The following is a 23,409-nucleotide window of genomic DNA, read 5'->3' on the forward strand; positions in this document are numbered from 1 at the left end:
TATAACTTGCTAGATCACAAACCAACACATATTTTGTGCACCAGTTTTTTAGTTACTCTTCTCGGAGCAGATGTTCGTGGTGCATAAACTACTAGATGTTAGGCATATAAACCTTTCTAATGAATGCTTCTGGCTATAATATGTTTTAATACAGGTGTTTCTGTAGCTATGGATAGCACTCATGTAAATTGGTTAATCAATAATGATTCTATGTCATCTGGCAATAAGAGCTATATAACGATCATCACGAGGTTTTGTGTTTCTAAGGCTTTCTTGGCAACATTTCTTGCCTTCTCATATCATTTTCAGAGTTTAGATACCACACATCTAGAGACATTTAATCTTCTTGTAATCTCAGTCTGTTTCTTGCCTATCATCCTTCCATTATATTTCTCTCCACAACAATATGTATATGTATATTGTTACTGACTGTTACAAAGATTTTCCACAACCAACGAAATAAAAAGATTGTGGTGTGAGTACTTCTTGTAGAGTGCATAAGTAACATACTTGCAAATTACACAGAGGACATCTATACATTTTCATATGAGATTAAAATTTTATTGATAACAGTCAAGTAGTAACTCAGTTATTATTGAAGGTGCATGTGGTCCGTCCATTGAACTGACCCGTTCTAGAAAAAAAGCGTTGACTATACTTCCAAATTTACTGCATATAACAACTTGAAATTACGTAAACTTTTAGTACTGTATACAAATATTTTTATAAAAAATGATATGTTACAAAAATATTTGTATTGTAAAATTGGTTATGTCAGTCTGACTCAGACTTCGACAAGTTAGAATTTTTCATGTGAAAAATAAATATTTTTGACTAATATATTGTTTGGATATTGTACTTATAACCTTTAGAGCCTCTGAAATGCATATTTACAGTTTTTCCAGCATTCCTGTGTACTATATCTTGTATTTACTTTCCTTTACCGTTAAATGTTACAGACTATAGATGTTGGGTGATATAAATATTTGATAACTCTGACATTAAATACATATCATTTGAATTGCACTCTGTAAAAAATCGTGGTATACGTACTTTGACTCATTTTGCTGCTCATAGCGTTAAATCCATATTATGTTTTAAATAGTCAGTGCTCAAGAAAAGTTTTTTCTATAAATGTTAGAGAGAAATGAAAGTAAACAACTCAAGTAAATAGTCGAATGAAGAATAGAGATAAAGGTTCATATTTCTATTTCTATAAGTCGTATTATTAAATGTATGAAAGGCTGTATGGTTGTTAATTGCTTTCCTATCATCACTAACGAATGTGAATAAGCTGTTGTGAGTTAAGTTATTGAATATATACATATATATATTTATCAATACATATCATGAAAATGTCAGTTTTAAAAGCGCCGGTAGTGATGGTGCCACTATATTTATAAGTATGTAGCGACAACAGTAGCATCGCAAAACTGAATTACTGTAGCGAATTAATTTTATTCGGATTTTTTTTTAAGGAATGTGAAATGATCTTATATAATCAACTAAGTATAGTAATTGGTGACCAAAGCATAAAAAATAATGAAATTGATTCTTTAGTGCCAGCAAACAAGCTATATATCAATTATTTTTATTACTAAAACAAAATATTTACAAAAACCTTTTCACAAACTAGTGTGTGTGTGTGTGTGTGTGTGTGTGTGTGTGTGTGTGTGTGTCGTAAATCAAAGCCACAAAGGGCTATTTGCTCAGCCCACCGAGGAGAACCGAACTCCTGATTTTAGCGTTGTAAATCCGGAGACATACCGCTGTACTAGCGGGGGCCACAAACTAGTTAATTTTAATGTTTAAATAACAGAATTTCTTCAATTGATAAATAGTATTATTTCATAATTACAGTGTGTGTTTTCTTATAGCAAAGCCACATCTGTCTATCTGCTGAACCCACCGAAGGAAATCGAACCCCCGATTTTAGCGTTGTAAATCCGTATACATATAGCTGTACTAGTGGGGGGGCTTCATAATTACAACCTCGTGTGTTCTCACTATTTATACGATCATACAAATTCAGACGTACCACTTCTAATATATTTTAAAAACCTACAGTCAATAAATATGATAAAAATTTTACAAAATAAAAATGAAAACGTAAAGTGACGAAATTGTAGAATAAGTATTTTTTAAATAATTCGTAACATTGAGAAATAGAGAAATGTGCCTTAACATACTGGTGGTCAGAATTCCGATTACTCCCTGCAGGGCACTTTTACATAACTTTAGAAATCACGCGCACCCTACCTATTAGGTGACATCGAGGCGGGAGTATTCAGCCAATCATATTTCAGAAACTACCCAAGATTCTCTTGTTACATCTGACAAAGAACGACAGCCATTTTAAATTAAAAGAGAGGACAAAGGGCTAAAGTGAATTGGCTTTAGGGGTCGATGAAAAATCTGTAATGATTAAAATATCATTTTTCTTACTCTAAGGCTTTAATTACGCAATGGGAACTCCACAACAACCAGCAATTGCAGCTGCAGAGCTCGAAGTTGGTACTGCAAATTCAACAATTCTTGCTATCCGACGGCCTTTTGACCCCATTGCACATGATTTACACGCAGCGTTTCGGCTTACTAAATTCTCTGATCTAAAAGGATGAGGGTATAAAGTCCCCCAGGAGGTTCTGCTCAAACTCCTGGAGGGACTTCAACAAGATAGTGATGGTGATGCTGAACAAGTCCAATATATGCATTTGGGTATCCCTCGAATTGGTAAACATGTGTTTTGGATAATATTCACCGGGTTTAATATTAATTAGTAGTGGTAGCATTCCTACAGAGTATCATATTAATAGTATATTACTACTATAGTGAGTATTAGTAACGTGAATTGCGTTAGATAATATTAATACTACCACTTAAACCCCTATCACATGTAAACCAGTTTTTCTCAGCTCAAGCATTACCTAATTTGAGGGACTAATGAAACATGCATTTCATATCTCATTGGTCCCACAAGTTAGGGAATGCTTGAGCTGAGAATGAGACTGGTTTACACGTCTTAGGATTTAACTGATTGTATTAATATTATTTTATTTTTTAAAATTGTTTGTATTTGGTATAGGATCAGATATAAATAAATATTTAAAAAAAATAGATCAATACATATGTAAAGACCCATATTCCTCGTCATCACGGATTAAAAAATTAGATAAATGTTATGGAAAGTATTGCTCTTACTGTAGCTCAAGACAGCTGGTATGGATATTAAACCTTTTAAAAATAAAGTAAATAACATTTCGACCTTCTTTGGTCATCTTCAGGGTAACTGAGATACAGTTTTACTTCAAGTGGGTTTCTCGTCATCAGAAAGTAATACTTTTAGCTTGGTGGAGGGGGTCTTCTCTTGTGTCGGTTCTATTGCAAACAATTAACTGATAATTAATATATCATATACTGTTTGGCTCTATGATTAATATGAGTTATGACTATGAGTAGACTGAGTTTATGACAAACCAGTAAGCAACTGATCATATCTAGTAGTGGTAATGGTGTAACTATTAGTAAACTAAAGATTGTCTAATCAAAAGTGATTTTGTTGTGTTTTTTTTTTGTAATAAATGGCAATAATTATAATGGGGTAAATGGTTGTGCAAGATAGGCTGTTACTTAATTTCACAGATATGTTTTTAAGCAAGTAAAAGTTTTCACTTGTTAAGTTTATCTGAGGGTGTTTCAGGTTAAGTGAAAAACTTCCATGACTTTAATAATGGTTGCTACTGGTAAGAAATTTTACAACTTATCTAGTTATTTGCATGGTACAAATCAAAAGGGTGGTGAGTTCAAAATTCATATCAGATATACAAGATATTAGTTTTAAAAGGTAAATGTTATCTGTATTTTTCTCTTGGTTACCTATGTGTATATATCATTGTTATAATTCTAGGCTTAAAGTTTATTCCAGATACATAATGTTGTTGACCTAAAAATTAAAGGCTACTGTAAATAAGATATACGTGTGTGTGTGTGTCTATATATATATATATATTCACGTGTAAAGTACATTGTGGTTTTATATGTAACAAAAATATATGTGAAACATAATTAAGCAAATAGTTTCTTTGAGTACTAATTCAAGTATTCTCTCAGGCCTTATTTATTTTTCCTTATAGTTCAATTAACAAAATACTGTTTAAATGCTTGAGTTAACAGTTTATGATTATATGGAAATATATAATAAGTTAAAATTAAAATTTTATTTTAATTGTACAGTCAAGTTAATTTACAGCACTTTCCTGCTTAGGGATTGGCATGGATTGCAGCATTACCCCCTTGAGGCATGGTGGATTGTCATTAGTCCAGACAACTGATTTCTTGTATCCTCTTGTGGAAGACCCCTATATTATGGTACATGAAAAGTTTATTTTGTGTCCAAGTAATATTTTGTTTTCTTATCAAAAACTTGTATGTATATACATGTACATGTATTATAACCATAAATTTTAAGCCATAAATAAAACACATTAAAATTAAACAAAATATGCAGCATATTTTTAAAAAGATCCTAGGGTACAAGCTACAAAGTGGGATTATAATATGTATTCTAGGTTTTGGAGGTGACTGCTGAATTAGGACCCCCATTGTGGTGGGGATACACAGTCTGTCAGTTTTAACCTCCAATTTGCTAGTCTACCTAAGAAGATTAGAAATTAGGAGAACGGATGTCGGTGCTGTAGCCCACAACGTCTCTCATCTATATCACCTTTCAGTACCTGCAGACAATTGTGGGGAGGTAACTGCTCTCCCAAGTTAAAATAAAAATAAGAAAAAGATAAACATAAAATAAAATAAGGAAAATAAGGTACAACCATTTGGGGGAAAGTAAGATACAACTTACCTCTTGAAGCTAGCATTTCTTCCCCCAATATGGTAGAGGCACTAATTAACATGACACTGAACTATATCAGTAAAGTGATAGTTTACTGTGACTGTCTTGCTTTTGTATGTGGTTCAAGGTGTACATCCATATAAAGTAGTGACAATTTCTTAAATTACCTTATTTCTACCTAAAACTAATTTAGTAATTTGTAGTAAAATTTTGGTTACTTATTTAACTTCATTTAAATGTAATTATTTAATTTCATTAGTGTGTGTGTGTGATAATAAATGTATGGAAAATGTTTGCATAATTAATAAGGGTAGCTGTTTTAATCTTTTGAGTGAACTTGGAAGTTAAAATTATATACTCTATTATGATAGGTGGACATAATTTTGTCAAAGTGTACAGATATATGTATTGCAGTATTCAAATACGATGAAAGAGTTCCATACCTGGGTTGCCATCATAAAACTCTAGAAAAGAATGAAAATAACAATCAATTACATAAACAGATCACTATCAAAAAATACAACCAATGTGAGGATTAGATGAGTAACTCAAAAAAAGAAAAAGAAAAGTTGTTATAAATTAGAATAATAATAGATCAGAAAAAAGGAAAATATAAAACCCTCAACCTCAAAACATAAAATTACTACATGACAATTACATTAATATAGTTGGAAAGGAAAATAAATTATTTACAGAAAAAATATTCTACAAGTAACATGTACCCATAAATGAGAAAACACTAAGTTATGAAAACAGCTATACCTATTAAAACTATCTTAGTTTTTTAATGATGAAAGTGCGGCAAAAAAATTTTGTCGGGAGATAAATTTACTCACCAAGATACAGAAATGCCTGACATGTAAAACAACACTAACAAAAATGAAAAACGTAGAATATATCTTGAAAGAAAAAACAAGTAATAGATTCAAATGCAATGAATGATGTTGTGGAGGAAAACAAAATGCAATAGTCCTAGCTACATTATATGGTTTGAAAAATCAAAAATGTTGAAAAGAAAAACGAAACAACTAGTATACATATTTGGTATGAAATGCATGTATGAGGAAACAAAAGTAGAAACAAAGATAGAGAATGATACAGATATACCACAAACACTGCAAAAAATACTGCCAGACAATTACAGTTACATAAAAGAAGAAATATGTAAAATCATTGAACAAGCAGAAAATAATCAGTTGTTTTAATTACACATTTTGAATTAGAATTCTTAAAAAAGAAAATGTAGTAGAAGAATACTAGAAGGAATATAGGCTTCAGGAAAAATTTGTATAGAAACAAATGATGTTTTAACATGGGTAAAAGACAAAATTTCAGAAACATTAATAAAAAAAATATTGAAAATGTAACTAGAGATTATTGGAAAGCAAATTAAATAACAGTTAGTCTACATAAAACATTATAGTAAAAAAAAAATCCAGGAAGGTGGGCAAATACAAATTTAACATAAAATGCACAGTGTTAAATAGAAAACTGCCAAAAACACAAACTCATTAAAGAATTAATATTATTATTTTGCACATCATCTAGCAGAATAGTTTACTTGTGGAGAAATAAACATAAACAATTCAGTTGCTAAATAAATCTCATAATAAGTGCATATATATCACACCATAAACTGAAATAATAAGAAAAAAAACAATAACCATATTATATTACAATTTTCAACTTGGAAAGGAAAACATGGGTGTTAATAAATTATACCAAGGTGAAAAAAAGATTAGAAAAACAAAAACCACAATACGAAAACATGGAGAAAAAAGTGAAGGAGGCAGAAAAATTTGTAAGAATGGATTATTGGGAAATAGTGATAAGTATAACAAAATAACTGATTGGTAAATAAGTTAACAAAAGAAAACAGTGTCACTCTATTACAGAACTCTAAACAAATAAATCTTTGTGATTTATTAAGTACATTGTAGCTATTTATGGTATTAGCCAAATCTGTCTGCATGTAGGAAAAGGTCTTTCAAAATGTGTGCTCTTACAATGTTTGTTTTCCCATGAGATCTTTCTATGTTATGTTAGAATCTTTGTTGTTTTAGATTTACTTGCTAATTGTCAGGAGATCATCCAACAGTGTTAAAATAAATGAAGAGTAAATGACATAATAAATTTGTTTCCTTTGACTTGTATATTTGTTGTAGGGCAAGATTGCCTGTGCCAACGTTCTCAGTGATCTGTATGCTTTGGGAGTTACAGAGTGTGATAATATGCTTATGCTGTTGGGTGTCAGTACCAAACTATCAGAAAAAGAGAGAGATGTTGTCATACCTTTGATGATGAGAGGTTTCAAAGTAAGTATTTCTTATGAAATTTTAAAGAAGCCTAAGTTCCTTAACGTTTGTAGCTTTCTTTTCTTATACAAATGTTAGGGGTGTATTTTATGTAAAAAGAAAATGTGTGTAAATGTATTTCTCACTTATTTCATTATTTGTAGACAGATTTTCATTATGAACTTCAGAAAATTATGTCTGAGAATTGTATTGTTCAATTATCATTAGAATATTTTGTACTTTTTATATTTAATCTGTAAAAGTTGCTATTGGAAAAAAGATTTTATATAGTGCTGAAGGAATTCAGGTTTTTGAAACAAAGTTGATAGGGGTGCATTCAACTTGTTACATGAAGCTTTTATGGTTTGACTTGACATTAATTTTAGTCTGATGCCCTGGGACAAGTAAGGTGTGTAGACAGCTTGCTGATATGACACACTAATCTACTAGGCAGTAGACATTATGGCTTGAATGTGTGTTTCATTTTTACTTTTCTTTTACATTAAAAATTTGATTTAATGTTTTTTTCATGGTGAAATAGTAGCATTAATTTCCAAAACTTTCATTCTAATTTTGTATATTTCTGAAAGTATACAATGAAGTAACTTACCAGTCAGCCAGAAATATTTTTTTAATGTGGACTGGCATCAACACATTTCTCATTTTGTCATTATCAAAACTGGAATTGCAATATCATACTAGACCAGTGTGTGTCTAGATTTGTTTAAAATATTCAGTCTAATTATTTCTTAAATAGGTTAAGTATTGCTCATAAATTAATCTTTAGTTGTACTTTCTAACTGCCAAAACAACAACTTTTGTTTTTATTTTTCATCACCCTTATTATATATCGTCTTTTTTATTTTTCAAATATTTACCAGCTACAATGTACCTTTTAACATTAAAGGGCTTTTGTATCTCATTTTGGTATACAACAATAACACTTATCCAACTTGTACTAACTCTTTCATCAGAGGCTTGGTAAACATGACCACTTTGAACTCATATAACATCTATAGAGTTAATACTTCTACCTTTTCAATATTGTATGTATATCTGCACCAAATTTGGCAGTCTTTCAATAAACATTGTAAGACTCTCATTTACAAAAAAAATCATAATTTGTAATGAATTATTTTTAATATAATCCAATAAAGTCAACATTATTCCTTGTAGCTGTTGTTGGTTCTCTAGATAGAATATGATAGTTTCATAAGGTAATCTAGGCAATTTTTGAAATGGTCCTGCCACCATTTCACTGTGAAATTTTAACTGATCTGTGTACAGAGGTGAGTTACTGTATCAGAAGCTCACATTTTTCTTACCTGAAAATGCATTTCTGGTAGATATGTACTTCTGTGTACATTTGTACCTAGCTCCTTACTTTCTTGGTACACTTTTCTTTTTTATCTAATCTTGTCATAGAATGAAGATTTTTGTGTAAAGTGTGTTGCACTTCCGTTGTCAGGAGTATTCCTGTATGATACATAATTATGATTATTATGTGAAGTTTAACAAGGCATACAAATATCTGTGGCATAAGAGTACAACTCTATGAAGAAATAGCTAATTTGAGCATGGAGGTAAGTATCTATTAGAAATACAAATTCAGATAAAGAACAAGTTAATATGTGCATCAAATGATCTTTTGTGGTATAGCTTATTTACTTAGTAAATTAAGCTAGAAAGGATTATGTTAAAACACTGGATATTTAAAGAAATGTTGTTCATAATTCAAAGTTCTATTTTTTCATGTTTTTTTAGGATTGTGCTTATGAAGCTGGTTGTAATGTAACAGGGGGACAATCTGTGCTAAATCCATGGATTACAATAGGTGGTGTTGCAACTAGTGTTTGTCAACCAAATGAATTTATTATGTGAGTACAGTATATATTTTATAACTGTGACATAAGATACTGCAAGCAGTTTAAAGCTGTGTAGAATTTCTAGAACTTTCTAAGAGATTTAAAGAATAAGTTTCATTAATAAACTAAAAGATCAAAGTATTAAAAAACAAAGCTTTTTGTTAAATGCTTTGCCAACATTTACCAAACACTAGATTTATATTCTCTCAAACTTGCCACAGAAACCTTTTTATTATAAGTCCTGGAAGTAAATTGGAAATCTGCGCAACTAATGGCAAACAGTCTTTTCTGGAACAGGCTAGGCTTCTTAAGTCAGGGTTATACCACAATTAACTTGTGTACTTTTGTCATATTTATTTTGAGATCAAAGTAATGCTGAATGTTGGGGATGAAAATGCACGTGAAGTGAGTTTGATAGTGGCTACAAGGTGAAATTCTACCAACCATGATTTTACAAAATACTCCTGCTTAAACTATAAAGTGGCAGTTGAAAATATGGCAAAAAACTTGGTGGTTTTTATCTGAAGTGAATAATTAAATTGAAAATGTCAGTGTTATGTTGTAGAAAGTTTTAAGTGTCTTTCCTACTCATAACATTATACAAATAAAGGAAATATATATAGAGGCATAAATGTTAATTCTTCATAAATATTTAAATAATGAGTTGAAATGCACTTGATATATTTAAAAAATAATGCATTTTTTTCCCTCCTTTACTGCATCTCCAGATTACAGCATTAGTTATACAATTGACTGCGCTTGCCATTAGCCTCTATTTTTTCATTCTGATTTATTCACATCCCAGTAAAACAAATAGTAAGGTTTTGCTTGGAAGGTTAATTAGTATTATAACCTGATCAGCACAGTAGCACCTTTTTATTGATTACATAGAAATACTTAAAGCAGGCAGTATCATAAGCATTAATGGCAACTGAAAATACTTCATTAACATTTCTCCACAATTTTTCTTTGTTACTTTATGATGATGCAAAAAAACCAACAATAAACAAACAAAAAAAGAATTGTATACTGATTACTCAATTACACACCGATTACAATTTTTGATTAAACTGAAAATTATGAAAACAATTTTCATGAAAGCATAAATTGTACTGGCTACTAGTTTATATGTATGATTGCGCTTCCATTTTAATGCATAGAGGGACCTGATGAAACAATGAATGGTAGGTGCAAATAGTTAATCCATTTATGAGTCCACTCCTTATATCAGTTTAACAAGTATTTTAAACACACATTACTGCCCTAGTGTATAAGAATATGATAAAAAATTTATTTCATTTAAAAGGCCTAAATAAACATGTCGAATTTAAGTTGTTTTTCTTGTACTATTAAAGATACTTTTTCTTAATTTATACGAAATACTACAATTCCCCTTTACCCTCCAAAAAACAAAAACAATTATATTCTCCCCAAATGATGTGATCATTATATGACCACCATTGAGGAAGTCATGCACTTGATTGTAAAGTCTTTAATTAAATACCAAATGTTCAAATTTCTATTTTCTGTTGACGTACAAAATGCATATAATACTTGCATAATGTGAGAGATGAAATGTTTATTTTGATCTTTAACTGAAATATAGATCTAAACTTTGATAATTATCTAGACTAGATTAACCTTTGATAAATTGTTTAGGCAGAGTATTTGTGATGAAACTTTGTAGAATGGACAGCAACTGCCTGTTGTGGAGATACAAGTGTAGAGGACGATGTTTTGAAAGTATTCTGCCTTTCACTGACTTGAAGACAAAAGGCAGAAGATTTTCGAAACAGTATTTACACTTGTATCTCCACAACAGGCAGTTGCTGTCCATTCTACAAAGTTTCATCACATATTAACCTTTCCTGAGTAATATTTTGCCAGTCTTCATAATCTATGAACTTGCAAGTGAAGTGACTGCAACAGTCCCTGCCTGAAAATATAGTAACAAAAATATTATAAACTAGTGTGAAATGTCATGCTTAGTATTTGCACTTTTCTTATATTACTACACAAGATGCATATAAATAATGTAGATAATTTTAGTATGGGATGGGGAAAACAACAGTTGCTTTTGATTAATAACTCATTTTAAATAATTCAATTATTTCTCAAAGTATTTTAGGCTATTGGTGCACAGGAAAATGTATTAAAGTTGGTCTGGTGTTAAGAGCTGGGGAAAGCTCTGAGTATAGAAATCCTGAAGATAGGTACCATATTTCCATTATATAAAGGCAGTTTGGTTTTAACTTACTCACTGCAGATGAGACTTGTATATCCCACTGCACTGGGAAATATACATCCCACACACAGTAGAAGGGTTAATGGATGTATAAAACTTACTACAGTCTGTAATGTCAGTTATTCCTAATTGAAAATGCAGGAAAGTAAAATTTTGCACTCCTAAGACATCTGCAGCAGTGTGATTACACTGCTTAAAAGTTGCCCTCTCCAAGAAAGTTTTCAGATTTACAACTTCTTAGTTTTCACTCTGTTGATGTAATAAAGAGACTATGTACATTACTTTTGGCACAAAAATGTGTTTCTGTTAGAAATATGACAAGAGGGCTGGGAAACATATTTCTGCAACATTTATAAATTGAAAAATGTCTCTCTCTGGGTCAAAGTTTGCATGAAGATGCTTGGACAGGAAAATGAAGCAGTTACTAGTTAAAGGTCATAAAAGTCAATATAAATAATTTTTTTGAAAAAAGAAATGTAAATATTGGCAAACGTGTTAAGGTTTTTGTCTCTCTCTCTCATTTTTTTTTGTTTCTTTATTAATGTGAACAAATTTTATAATGACGTTGCCCAGAGCATATCACTTATTCTCTTTGGATGTGCTTTGAAACAAAAGTTGTTCATACAGGCAGTGTCACCTAGAATAAAAGTTTTAACTATATTTTATTCAGCTGTGATGGAATTTGTGTATTAATTAATTATTGTTAAAACCTGTTTTTGTTAACAAAAAAATAAGTTTGGGAAGAGAATGTTTAAAATTAAGTTTTATGAATATTTTTACATTGAAAAATATTGGCCCCCAAAATTGCGTAGATTCATTCCTTCACTGTTAATTGTATACAGTTCAGTCATTTTGACTCAACTAGCAATCACTATGTAACCATGAAAATAACATAAATTTCATTATAGTAAATGTGTCTTTGTGTAGCTTGGCAAGCTGTTAGTAAAAATTAAGTTTTTGTTTACAGAAAACTAGATTTTTAAAATTATCTTTACTAATGATTTGTCTGTGAACTTATGGAGTCAGAATGACTCAGTTTCTGGCTTGTCTTCAGTGCATGGTGGTTTTCAAGTTAAGATTAAAAATAATTTTCTTTATCTTAAAGTTTTCAAATTTGTATATCCTCTAGGACTATCTAAATGAATACCAATCCCTGTTTTTTCATAACATTATACATACTCAGTATGTTTGACATTGTAACCACCACAAAATATATGAAATTACTCTAAATTACATGAAATTACATTTTTCTTACTAGAATGACTACAGATTGTAACAGAAAATTACAATTGCTTGTTCTAAACAGTCATAAGCTTGTAATATTTTACACCTATATTTTTATTGAATGTTATTGTTTATTACTCTCTGAACCATATCTACCTACCAACCTTCATTACGAGTTGTGAAAACATGGAAAATATATAGCTCAAGTTGAATTTCACATCACACTTGCAGTTCATGTGTACACTTCATCAATAGTTCATTTGTGTTTTCTTTCCTATCTTAGTGAATTTCTATTTTTTTGTATTTTATTTACCTTTATAACAGTTTAAAAAAAGGGGTAAAATTAAAAAAAAAATAGTACTTATTTCTAGCCTGTTTTACACACACAAACATCTGTCATATATATGTGTGTATGTGTATATATATATATAATTATTTTTATCAAATATTCAATTAAGAACACAAAATAACATTCACAAAGCATACTATAAAAGTTATAAAACATTGTATCATTCTTTTTTAGTTAACCCTATCGTTATGGATCACAGGTCAAAATTCATGCCGTACTATGTTTGTTAACATGCATTCACAAGTTTATTGAACTACTGATTATGAATGTATTTTAATAGGTTTTGTATCAAATTGTAGATTATAATTAAATTTTTAATAAGATCCACTAATTACTTTCTTAATTTAAAGGTGTGTGTGTGTGTGTATTGTAATTAAAAATTTTAAATTTAAAGTTAGGTGTTTAGTGAGTTTGAAATTTCATGTTTTTTTAGATCCAAATACAGCATAGTTACTAAAATTTATAAATAATTATGTAATTATTTGGTAATAGTATAGTAAGATATGACTTTTTGGTTATTTCAATACATGCACAAGTACTAAAAATTTACTTTCTTTTACATCCTCCATGTGTGAAATTTGATAAAGCTTAACAACGTACAGGAAGCAGCAAAAAAGTACAGAGTTCATTACAGGTTACTTTGTAAAAGCCAGTTTTATATTCTTGGATGTTGTAACATGAGTGTACATGTGCCACATCATTGCAACTTCTATAATGTTAGCCAGGCACTGCTGAAAGGCTGATATAATAAATATCTATAAGTATATAACATAATATTTCAACTATATGAACTAAACATTTGTGTTTTCTTATTATAATTTGTAGTCATTCTAGAACAGAAAAAGCATAATTTATATTTCTGATTTTTATGGTGGTTATAGGTTGGTCAAACTGACAGATCATGTATAGAGTTAGGGTAGAGAAAATAACAGATTAAATTTAAAGTTTTACTGAAAACAAAATGTTTGAAGTATATTTGGGAGGTTTTAAAGATTACACAAATAATATTTGAGATTTTTAGGATGAAGAATAGGTTTTTAATCATAAATGAAACTCACTTCACACTTGGGCTAGTAATGAAATAGACTTGATGTATTAACAAACAAATCTTCAGCAAAAAATTCCTTAAAAATCTAATATTTTGTGTACAAAAGACTTGTAATGTTTACTAAAGATACCAAATTTTGTGAATATCCATATAATATGCTAAAAGTTATAGTATAAATATTTAACTTGTATACGTGTATGTGAACCTGTGTATTTTATACTGAGCCCATTGTGCAAGGATTAATATGTGCCTAGTGAGTATGAACTTGATGGCATCAATGAAACTGTTGGTCAGATAACTCAAACACTGTCAGGAATGAGTTATCCTTATATGGAAATCAATAAATCAAAATCTCTTTCTGTTATAAGTAATCTAAGATGAAACATCACAGATAATTATTGACATTTTATGAATGAGAGGATGTGATAAGAGGCTATGGCAAGGGGTTTAACTTTCTATAAAAATATAATGCCGTTAGTACTGTGCTGTATTTTGTAGGTTTATATACACTTGGAATTTATGTTAACTTGTGATGTCATGTAGGAATGATAAGAAAATTCAAAATTGACAAATCTGAGTGAATAAATGTCATGTGATAAAGACAAGTGAAAATTGATAATTTATTTAAATATTTCATTTTTAAGTCAAAAAGTTAAATTATCTAATATTAAAATTTCAGTTAGAAACCATGTTTTGGTATCCAGTTTATTGATATACATTGATAATATTAATTTTGGTTGTAACTGTGTGAAAAGTTGCAATTTGTATTTCATGCAAAACAAGACATTTTGTGCAAAAGTAATGTTCCACATGCAGTGAAACTTTGTTTTGGAGCATTGAGGTGTAAGGTATAAAAAGTGTCAACTGCAAGTTAATGTGAATAAAAATTAGTTTTTGAACTGTATTTATGTGTCAACTTCATTATTAAACATCTCTTTACAGCCCAAATGATGCAGTAATTGGAGACGTTCTTGTGCTTACGAAACCATTAGGCACCCAAGTAGCAGTCAGTGCTTACCATTGGCTTGAACACCAAGATAGATGGAACAGGATCAAACTAGTTGTTAGTGAGGAAGATGTGCATAAGGCATATCATCGAGCTATGGATATCATGGCAAGGTTAAATAGAACATGTAAGTGTTTTTGATGTCCACAGAAACGTTGTATGTTTTTAACTTACATCTAACAAATAAGAACAGTAGTATGTCTCAGATTATTATGATAAAAAAAGTATGAGTGAAATTGAGTATCTTATTTTTTTAAAGATGTGATATGTAGCAGTGCCATGTATTTGCAATCCACTTAGTTAATATAGAATATTTCAGAAGGTGTATGCAGTTTTAACATGTCAATCAAAGAAGTAGCTATATTCCTTTTGCTCTAACAACCTATTATTCTGGGTTAATTACCTGAGGTTCCACCTGTATCCTATGGGAAAGATTTAGGTAACAGTGTATGTGCTATAAGAAAGTAGACTGATCTTTTCCACTGGCAGATCAGTCTACCTTTTCAAAATATCAACTGATCTGCCACTGGAAAAGATCAGTCTACTTTCTTATAGCATATATACTGTTCCTAAATGTTTCCCACTGGCAAATCAGTTGATATTTTGAGGGTATAATCTCCTTTATTTTGTGATGGGAATGACCAATTGTCATAGATTTTTGAATGTTATAAGATGATTTTTCAGTTTGGGAAGAATTTTACAGAATTAGAGATTTTGACATCTTGTATCTACATAAACAGAGAGTACTGTTTTCACAAAAGATGTCTTGCTTTTTCAATACCTTTTAAAAATTTGTTTGTTACCTGAGTAAAGGTAGTTTTATTTTGTATTAATTATACATTATGTTTAGTCTTTCATTATTTAAATTTCACGAAGATCAGAAAATTCAGGTTCATTCCATTCTTTTCGACCTCCTGTTATTTTGGGGAAATCTCACCTTTAACTTTTAAGGGAAGTCAGTACATCCACAAACTCCCTCCCTCCCTCTTTGGTCTTGGAGAGATACATACACGTTTAAACTTGTTAATTTGAGGCTCAGTATGAATTAAACTTCAGTTGACAGATACTTTCAGTTGTTGACTGTTAAGCTGTTGTGTCTAGATAAATTAATTTACACATACCAAATAAAACAGTTTTTTTGTATTAAAGGTCATTACTAGAAAAACAGATGTTTGTTGATGGATAGGACATTATAAAAACCATATTTTCTTTATACGCTAAAAGGTATAGATCTATTTCACAAATTAACTTGGAAATTTGGACTTTTAAAACCATTATTTTGTGAAACTGCAAATGTCTTGTTAATTTTTTCAGAATTTTTGTTAAGTTCGAATTTATAAGGAATTGTTAAATTGTGAATGTTCACATTTATGGTGATTTAACAAGACTACTGAAAATGGCCAGAGAAATTATTTATATTAATTATTCGTAATGGACTTCAACTAGTAAATACTGTTTATTTCTATTTTGTGGGCTTACATACATGGGCTACTTATGAGCTAGTTCAGAATAAATGTATTTCATGGAACAAGTTTTGAAATGATAATTTTATATCAATTAATTTAAGGATGCACATGCACACATGACATTTTAAAATATCCTTTTCTGTTAAGTTAGTGCAAACAGTTTTCTCAAAGTTGAAAAAAGTTGAATTTTAAAGCTTGTTCTTGAAAGTGCTTTTTTGATGAGAATTGAGAAAAAATATGTGACGTGTTTGATTTTAGTTTAAAGTTTGAAAAACTATGCTTAAATATGTTATACACATCATTTCTCATCTATGAGATTTCCCTTGGTTGCATCTTCATTCTGTAACAATTTGATTATAATGCATTCCTTGTTATAACACTATAGTACTAGTAGTGGTTATTTCCAGACAAATGCTGTTACCTTCAGAAATAGCAGTCATTTGTTCACACATTTATGAATAAGTCATCTGTTTTGCTTGATTTCTCTGGAAAAGTGTGTATATAATAATTTTCAGACTTAATATACAATATATAAGTAGTAAATTGAATATTATAAACATATTAAAGGCATGGTTATGCGTATAATTTAACAGTAAACACATTCTTCTACTACGAGAGGGTAGCTCAAAAACATTAATGTTGTACATTGAAGATGATAAATACAAAATGAACATGGGACATTTTTGTCTGTATCTGAAATTACTAGATTCTTATCCCTGCTTTGGGTTCTTTTAAGACAAAGAATTGATGATGAATGTAGTGTAATTGCTCTTAAGATTGACCAAGATGATTTACATATGCAACCATCAACCCCAGCAATATTTCTTACTTTCATACCAGTTCATGGTCAATACAAGTCAGTAGGTAAACTTATTGAAACTGTATGGTCTTGCACTTAGCTCTGCATTCAGTTATATTTTGGTGCATATATATAGTTAGTGCTAAAATGTAAATTACTTAAATTATTAAAACCAGGAATAGGCATGTGATATTCACAAATTTTCATTATAGGTAAGAAACTTGTTTTCCAGTATTTCCCAATGAGTATATTGATTACTTCTAAATATTTCGTTTCACAAGTGGGATTGTTATGGATAGTGCTATGCTCACAGTTTTGTTTCCTTTACATCAATTAACTTTATTTAGGTTGATCTTACTCTCATCAGGAATTGACTCATACCAATTTAAGCATAATATTTCAATCTATTACTGGTAATTAATAATGCATAGATTTAAAAGTTGCTTTGTTTTTTACAGGCAGTGTATTACTTTCTACCTTTTATCATTCTTGATTTGTTTATTCTCTTACAGCTTGCAGTTGTCATATTTGTTCTTTTGTTAAACTTTTCTTTGATATTCCTTTCTTAAACCTCCACTGCAGAGGTTCCTCTCTTTGACTCTGCACTTGGTTTCTATATATCAGTGTAAAGCATTTTATTATCATAAGGTTAAGGGTATTGTATTTTCTGTACTGATTAACTTAGATTCCATTCTTCAGTTATTTTTTAATGACTTAGAGATTTGTAATTTTCTAATTGCTGAGAGACTGACCAAAAGTTTGTTGCCTTCTCACCTCTCTCAACATTGATATTTCTTACAGTTAACTTCATAAAAAACAAAAGTATTACATTGTTATACAAGTATTTTAATCTACTCTCTAGTGGCACCAGTAGTTCAGACTTTTTTATTTTATAATTTTGCTTCAATCTTGATCAAAAAACTACATATCTAATTAGTACATACACTTTTTATCTTAAAAGTAAATCATACAGTAATTGTAAAAAAAACATTTTACCATTGAGACCAAAATTGATAGATGGATAAATGTACTAATTTCTGTCCTTTGAAATGAAAATGTTAGTTGTAGGAAATGCTGTAAAAGTAAAACTAAGTGTAAAAATATTGTTTCAGTACAACATGCTGATATACTATGTTTAAGTATAGTTAAACCTGTAAGAAAATTATAATTGGCATGACAAATGATGGCTCTAAGAGGTATGATTGAGCTGAGAATATTCATCTAAATAAATTATTTTTGTATCAGTAGTTTAAAAATAAAGTTGTTAGAGAAAAAAAATAATTATAACATAACATTGAATGGTTTTATTTAATTAACTTGTTTGTGATCATTCTGTCATTAAATATGTATATCTCCAAGTGGCAAAATAGTTGTGTAAGGTTCCTGAATTACTTTTGATTTTTAAAATATTGAAGTATGAAGAATATTGAGCCACATGTTTTTTTATTGGAGAAATATAAAGTGTTTGCTTGTACTTCGTCAAAACACGGGTGAAAGGAGGTTAAGGTGGTTCATTATGTATTTATGATTATTTTTATTCTGATTTCTAGGTGCCAGACTCATGCACAAGTACAATGCACATGGTGCTACAGATGTGACTGGTTTTGGTCTTTTAGGCCATGCTCACAATCTTGCTAAGAGCCAGAATAATGAAGTGTCATTTGTCATCCATAATCTTCCTATTATTGCTAAGATGGCAGCTGTTGCTAAAGCTTGTGGCAACATGTTTCAGTTACTTCAGGGACATTCACCAGAAACTTCAGGTGATTCTCAAAATTGATTTTTTTAAAGTTTTGAATTAAAAAAACAACTTTGATCATCTATTATGCTATTTTTTTAATTTGAATTTACTGTAACTGAATCTTAAAATGAGATAATTTGAAGTTGTACTGTCTGACTATGTATATAAAGTTTCATTAAAAGTATTGAAATGTATGAGATTTTTAAATTAATTGACTTAGTTTATTCCTTCAAAAGTATAATGTGATACAAGTTTGCTACCATGTATTTCCAGGAAGATATAACAGTATAAGAAATGTTCCATGCTCCTATGTAATCCCAAGTGTGTGAAGTCTTAAGGTTTTTGTTTGTTTTTGGTTTTTTACATCATAAATGTATGTATCTACTGTAATAGTTCATGGAACATGAACAAGTTGTAAAACATGTACACTTATCTGGTTTCCAGTTGTACCATATAAAAGTACCTCTTAGAATTGAAATGCAGCTGAAGGCAACTAGTGTAAAAATGATATTTACTTTAGGATATCACTGTATATTACCATCTATGTAGTGAATCCTTTGTAATTTGATACATATGTGATGGAAATTGAAACAGTTGCCTTTGAAAAGTTACTTTTTTCTTCTATTACATTTTACTAGTAACTACACAACACATAGGCAACTAAGTTTTTTTAGTTTTAATTAAATATTTTTAAAATTATTTTTCAAAAGGTGGTTATAATTTATATTTTAAAATAGAACTGATTGTAAAATATCCCTTTATTATTGTTTGTTACATAAATACTTGATTTAAAGCAACATTTTGTATAAAGGAAACTTTTATGCAGAATGCATCAGAAGCAGCTATTTAACAAATTTCTATTTTCACAAATTTTGTGTGTTCATTATTAAACAGTACAATTCATTTTTTTATTATAAAATCATAACAAGAATAAAAATGTAAATGTTCACTCTTTAGGATCCATTTACCTATGGGGAAAAAAAAACAATAGCATATTAAAAGAACCTTGTAAATTCTGCAACATGTGAAATAAGTTGTGGGTTTGGATTGGTGTGAAGTGGTTCTTCTTTTAACCAATCCATATCTGTTTTAGTCAAGTGCTGGAGTGTTTGTCCTAATGGGTATTATGAAATGTCTATAACTTTTATTACATGTTGCAAGTTTAATTTTCGATGCACACACCCACCCTTAGAGATTTTACTTCATTTGGTTAAACTATAAAGTTTAAACAACTTATACCTGGAATACTTGAACCTCACAATTTCAAGATATTGCATATAATTTCCAATGATAAGTAACAATCGTGACACTTAACACAAAAGCTGATTTGTGAATGTGGGATTTATTTTTTAATCATCCTCTTCAGAGCAAATATGTATTAAAAACAATTGCAGATCATATTCTTGCTCACTTTAGTTCATTCTACTATTTTTATTCTTTTATTAATTTTTTCCAATATCGAAAACTTAAAATCAGTCAAGTGTATCACATATTTAATCTTGGAAGTTGTAAGGACTGTTTGCAATTCAGTATGAGTAATGTAATGATGCTTGGTACAGGTTCTAGAATAGTTCTGAACAGCACTAATTTTTTATGAAATAATTGTCTTGACTTGAAAACAAAAAACAACAAAGTTTGAAATTAGAATCGGGTTTGTTCATATTGCATCTCCATTGTGTATCTCGTACCTTGTAAAACCAAAGTCTTTCAGTTTCCACTGAAATGCACGGGTGATGAACATAAAAGGTCAGGAAATGCCAGTAAAATTCCTGCATGTTAAGGATTCAAGATTTTTATATTCAAGCATGGACTTAGGAAAGTCTTTTATAACATCTGTATCAACTGGGTTACATAATAAAGTTGCTGTTTTATTTATAGTTATCTTGTTTCAGGTGGCCTCTGAATATGTTTACTGTGAAAATAGCAGCTGCGTATTGTATGATAACAGTTACATTGCTTCAAGTGACCTTTTGATATGTCTGTTATAAGAACCAGCTTATGTATGTTATTTATAATTGCACTGATTTGGGTGGTATTACAATCTGTTATAAGAATAAACTCTTGAATGTTGTTTAATTAATAATAGTAGTATTTTAGGTAGTTTTATACTATGCTTGATATGCAAACAAGCAACTGTATAGTAATATTAATGATTGTGTTGTTTCAGGTGGTGGTCTGATCTGTTCAACATTTAGAACAAGTAAGTGTGTTCTGTAACAATAATGGTTGTATTGTTTCAGGTGGTCTTCTGATCTGTTTGCCACGAGAACAAGCAGCTGCATTCTGTAAAGACATAGAAAAAAGTGAAGGTTATCAAGCTTGGATCATTGGAATTGTAGAGAAAGGAAATAGAAAAGCACGTATTATTGAAAAGCCCAGAGTTATTGAAGTTCCTGCTAAAGAAAAAGATGGAGAGATTTGGTAGCATTATTAACTAATTTTGCACATTGTGAACTGTTGTGGGAGCAAAGGTTTCATTCCATGAACTTTATTCATTTTGAATTTAATCCATTTCAGCCCTCTTATATTTCTAAAACTTTTGGATGCATTTTGCTTCATTATTTTATTGTTTTTCATGATACAACAACCGTTTTAAGATACCACATTTTGACAACAGCTTTCGAAGTCTGTTTGTAAACCTTGTAGATATGTATGGTTAGGTTAATCTGGATTGAGCAGCAGATGTTTCCTACTATCTATCAACAACCTCGTGTGATGCTGCATTGACTGTCCATGGAATGATTCTATTCTGAGAAATCTCCCATTGAGAACTAGAATAGATGAAGATTAGTGGTTCAGTTATTAAAATGGAGCTCTTGAGTTGCTATTTCCAAAGATATAATAAATTAATTTGAAGACTTGCAAAAATGTGGATATTAAAATTTTTTTTTTCTTTCCTTGATTTTGTTGTGCTTGCAAATTTAGTTTAATGCAAATATTGTGTACTAAGAGATTATCCTGTAATTGGACATTATTATTATTATTATTACAGTATTAGTTTTAATACACTTCTTTTAAAGAAGAGACAACACACAAACCCATTCTGTATGTAGAAATCCAGAAGTTTAAAAGTACTATGTCTCTATCATCATGAATGAGTGAAAATTAGTTTGTTTGTTTTTTATTGTTTCCAGGGGCATTGATAAGTTCCAAAAGATTGGAACTTGGGCCCATAGGCATGGAAATTTCAGCATTTCAATAAGATATCAATCATGTTTTTTCTTTATTACAATTTTTCAAGACACTGACCAGGGAGTTGGGGCACTGATAAATAGAACTGTGGCATGGACCTTGTGTGCCAGTGGCTGTCAATGTCTCTAATTGCTTCATTCCTTGTATGTAGCTATAAATTTATTTATCTTTGAAAATAAGTTGAATGTATTATTTGTAAAAATGATTTCCTTTTAAAGTAATATAACATTACTGTCAAATAACTATGAATTGATTCTCGAAGGAATTTTAATACATTACTTGTATTGAATACTTGGGTTTGAGGGAAATGTGCAACATGTTTTATTACCTCAGGATAGCTGGTATGGGTATTATCACTTTTACTAATAAAGCAGAGAAAAACGTTTTGACTTTCTTAGGTCACAAAACAAAGTTTGTATATGCACACATGCACATGAATAAAAAGTTCTGAATTTTCTTATTGTTGTGAAGTAGGCAGGGAATATTGAAATTCTGACCCAAGCCATTAGGCATAGTGGGAAATATTATTTTATTAAACATGACATTTATATATACAAATGCATAATAAATCACTCCTGTATTTATTGGTAAATAGTGCCATTTTGCATCATTTATAAACTTTCTGAAAATGGGACCAAGGAGAATTCATTTGTGTGGTTGTTTATATAAGTGATACATCACTTTTCTGGTGTTTGTGTGTGTGCACGCGATATATATATATATATAGTATGGTCAGCTTTGTTCAGCTTTAAGTAGAGTATGATCATTCCATTGGTTAAACAAGTATATTTTAAAAGAGGAATATTTTAGAAATGTTACAACACAATTTTGTACAACTTTGTGTCCAGTAAAAATACAATAATTCAAAGTTCTAGAATGTTCCTTTGTTATTAAGTACAAAGTTGCACAAAGGGGTTCTCTGTGTTCTGTTCACCATGGGTATGGAAAGTGGGTTTCTTGTGGCATATGTTCATAGACATACCATTGTGCCCTTTGGCAGCATTTTAGACTGACTTGAAAATACCACAAGTATATCTGTTTTTCTGAATTGAAACATCTATCAGAACAATACAAGAAACTTATATATGCAAAAACGGCTTGTTTGGGTTGAGAAAATATTTTACATAGAAGAGCGTTTCTCAACCCAAAATGAGCCGTTTTTGCATATATATTTTTCTACAAGTGGGTTTTCTCGACATCACTGAGTACAAGAAACTAGTTGTTTGTCTGTGCATGAATATAAAGAGGAACAAGAGAAAAACATACTAAAAATAATTATAGTTATGAATGGAAGGCCTACTATGAGCGAGTCTCATGGATGCCTATTAATT

General features: G+C 30.1%; 1 protein-coding gene across 1 annotated transcript; it reads left to right on the plus strand.

Moving 5' to 3' along the window:
• The first annotated feature begins 2,268 nt into the window (after nt 1-2,268).
• Nucleotides 2,269-21,783, plus strand: LOC143258437 (inactive selenide, water dikinase-like protein). Its single transcript, XM_076517378.1, has 7 exons — nt 2,269-2,733; nt 4,265-4,368; nt 7,015-7,164; nt 8,908-9,020; nt 14,817-15,007; nt 18,696-18,908; nt 21,127-21,783. The coding sequence occupies exons 1-7, from the start codon at nt 2,466-2,468 to the stop codon at nt 21,309-21,311; spliced, it is 1,224 nt and encodes a 407-aa protein (XP_076373493.1). The 5' UTR covers nt 2,269-2,465; the 3' UTR covers nt 21,312-21,783.
• The last annotated feature ends 1,626 nt before the right edge of the window (nt 21,784-23,409 follow it).

The sequence above is a fragment of the Tachypleus tridentatus genome, chromosome 8, assembly GCF_004210375.1.
Source record: "Tachypleus tridentatus isolate NWPU-2018 chromosome 8, ASM421037v1, whole genome shotgun sequence".
NCBI classification, from domain to species: Eukaryota; Metazoa; Arthropoda; class Merostomata; order Xiphosura; family Limulidae; genus Tachypleus; species Tachypleus tridentatus.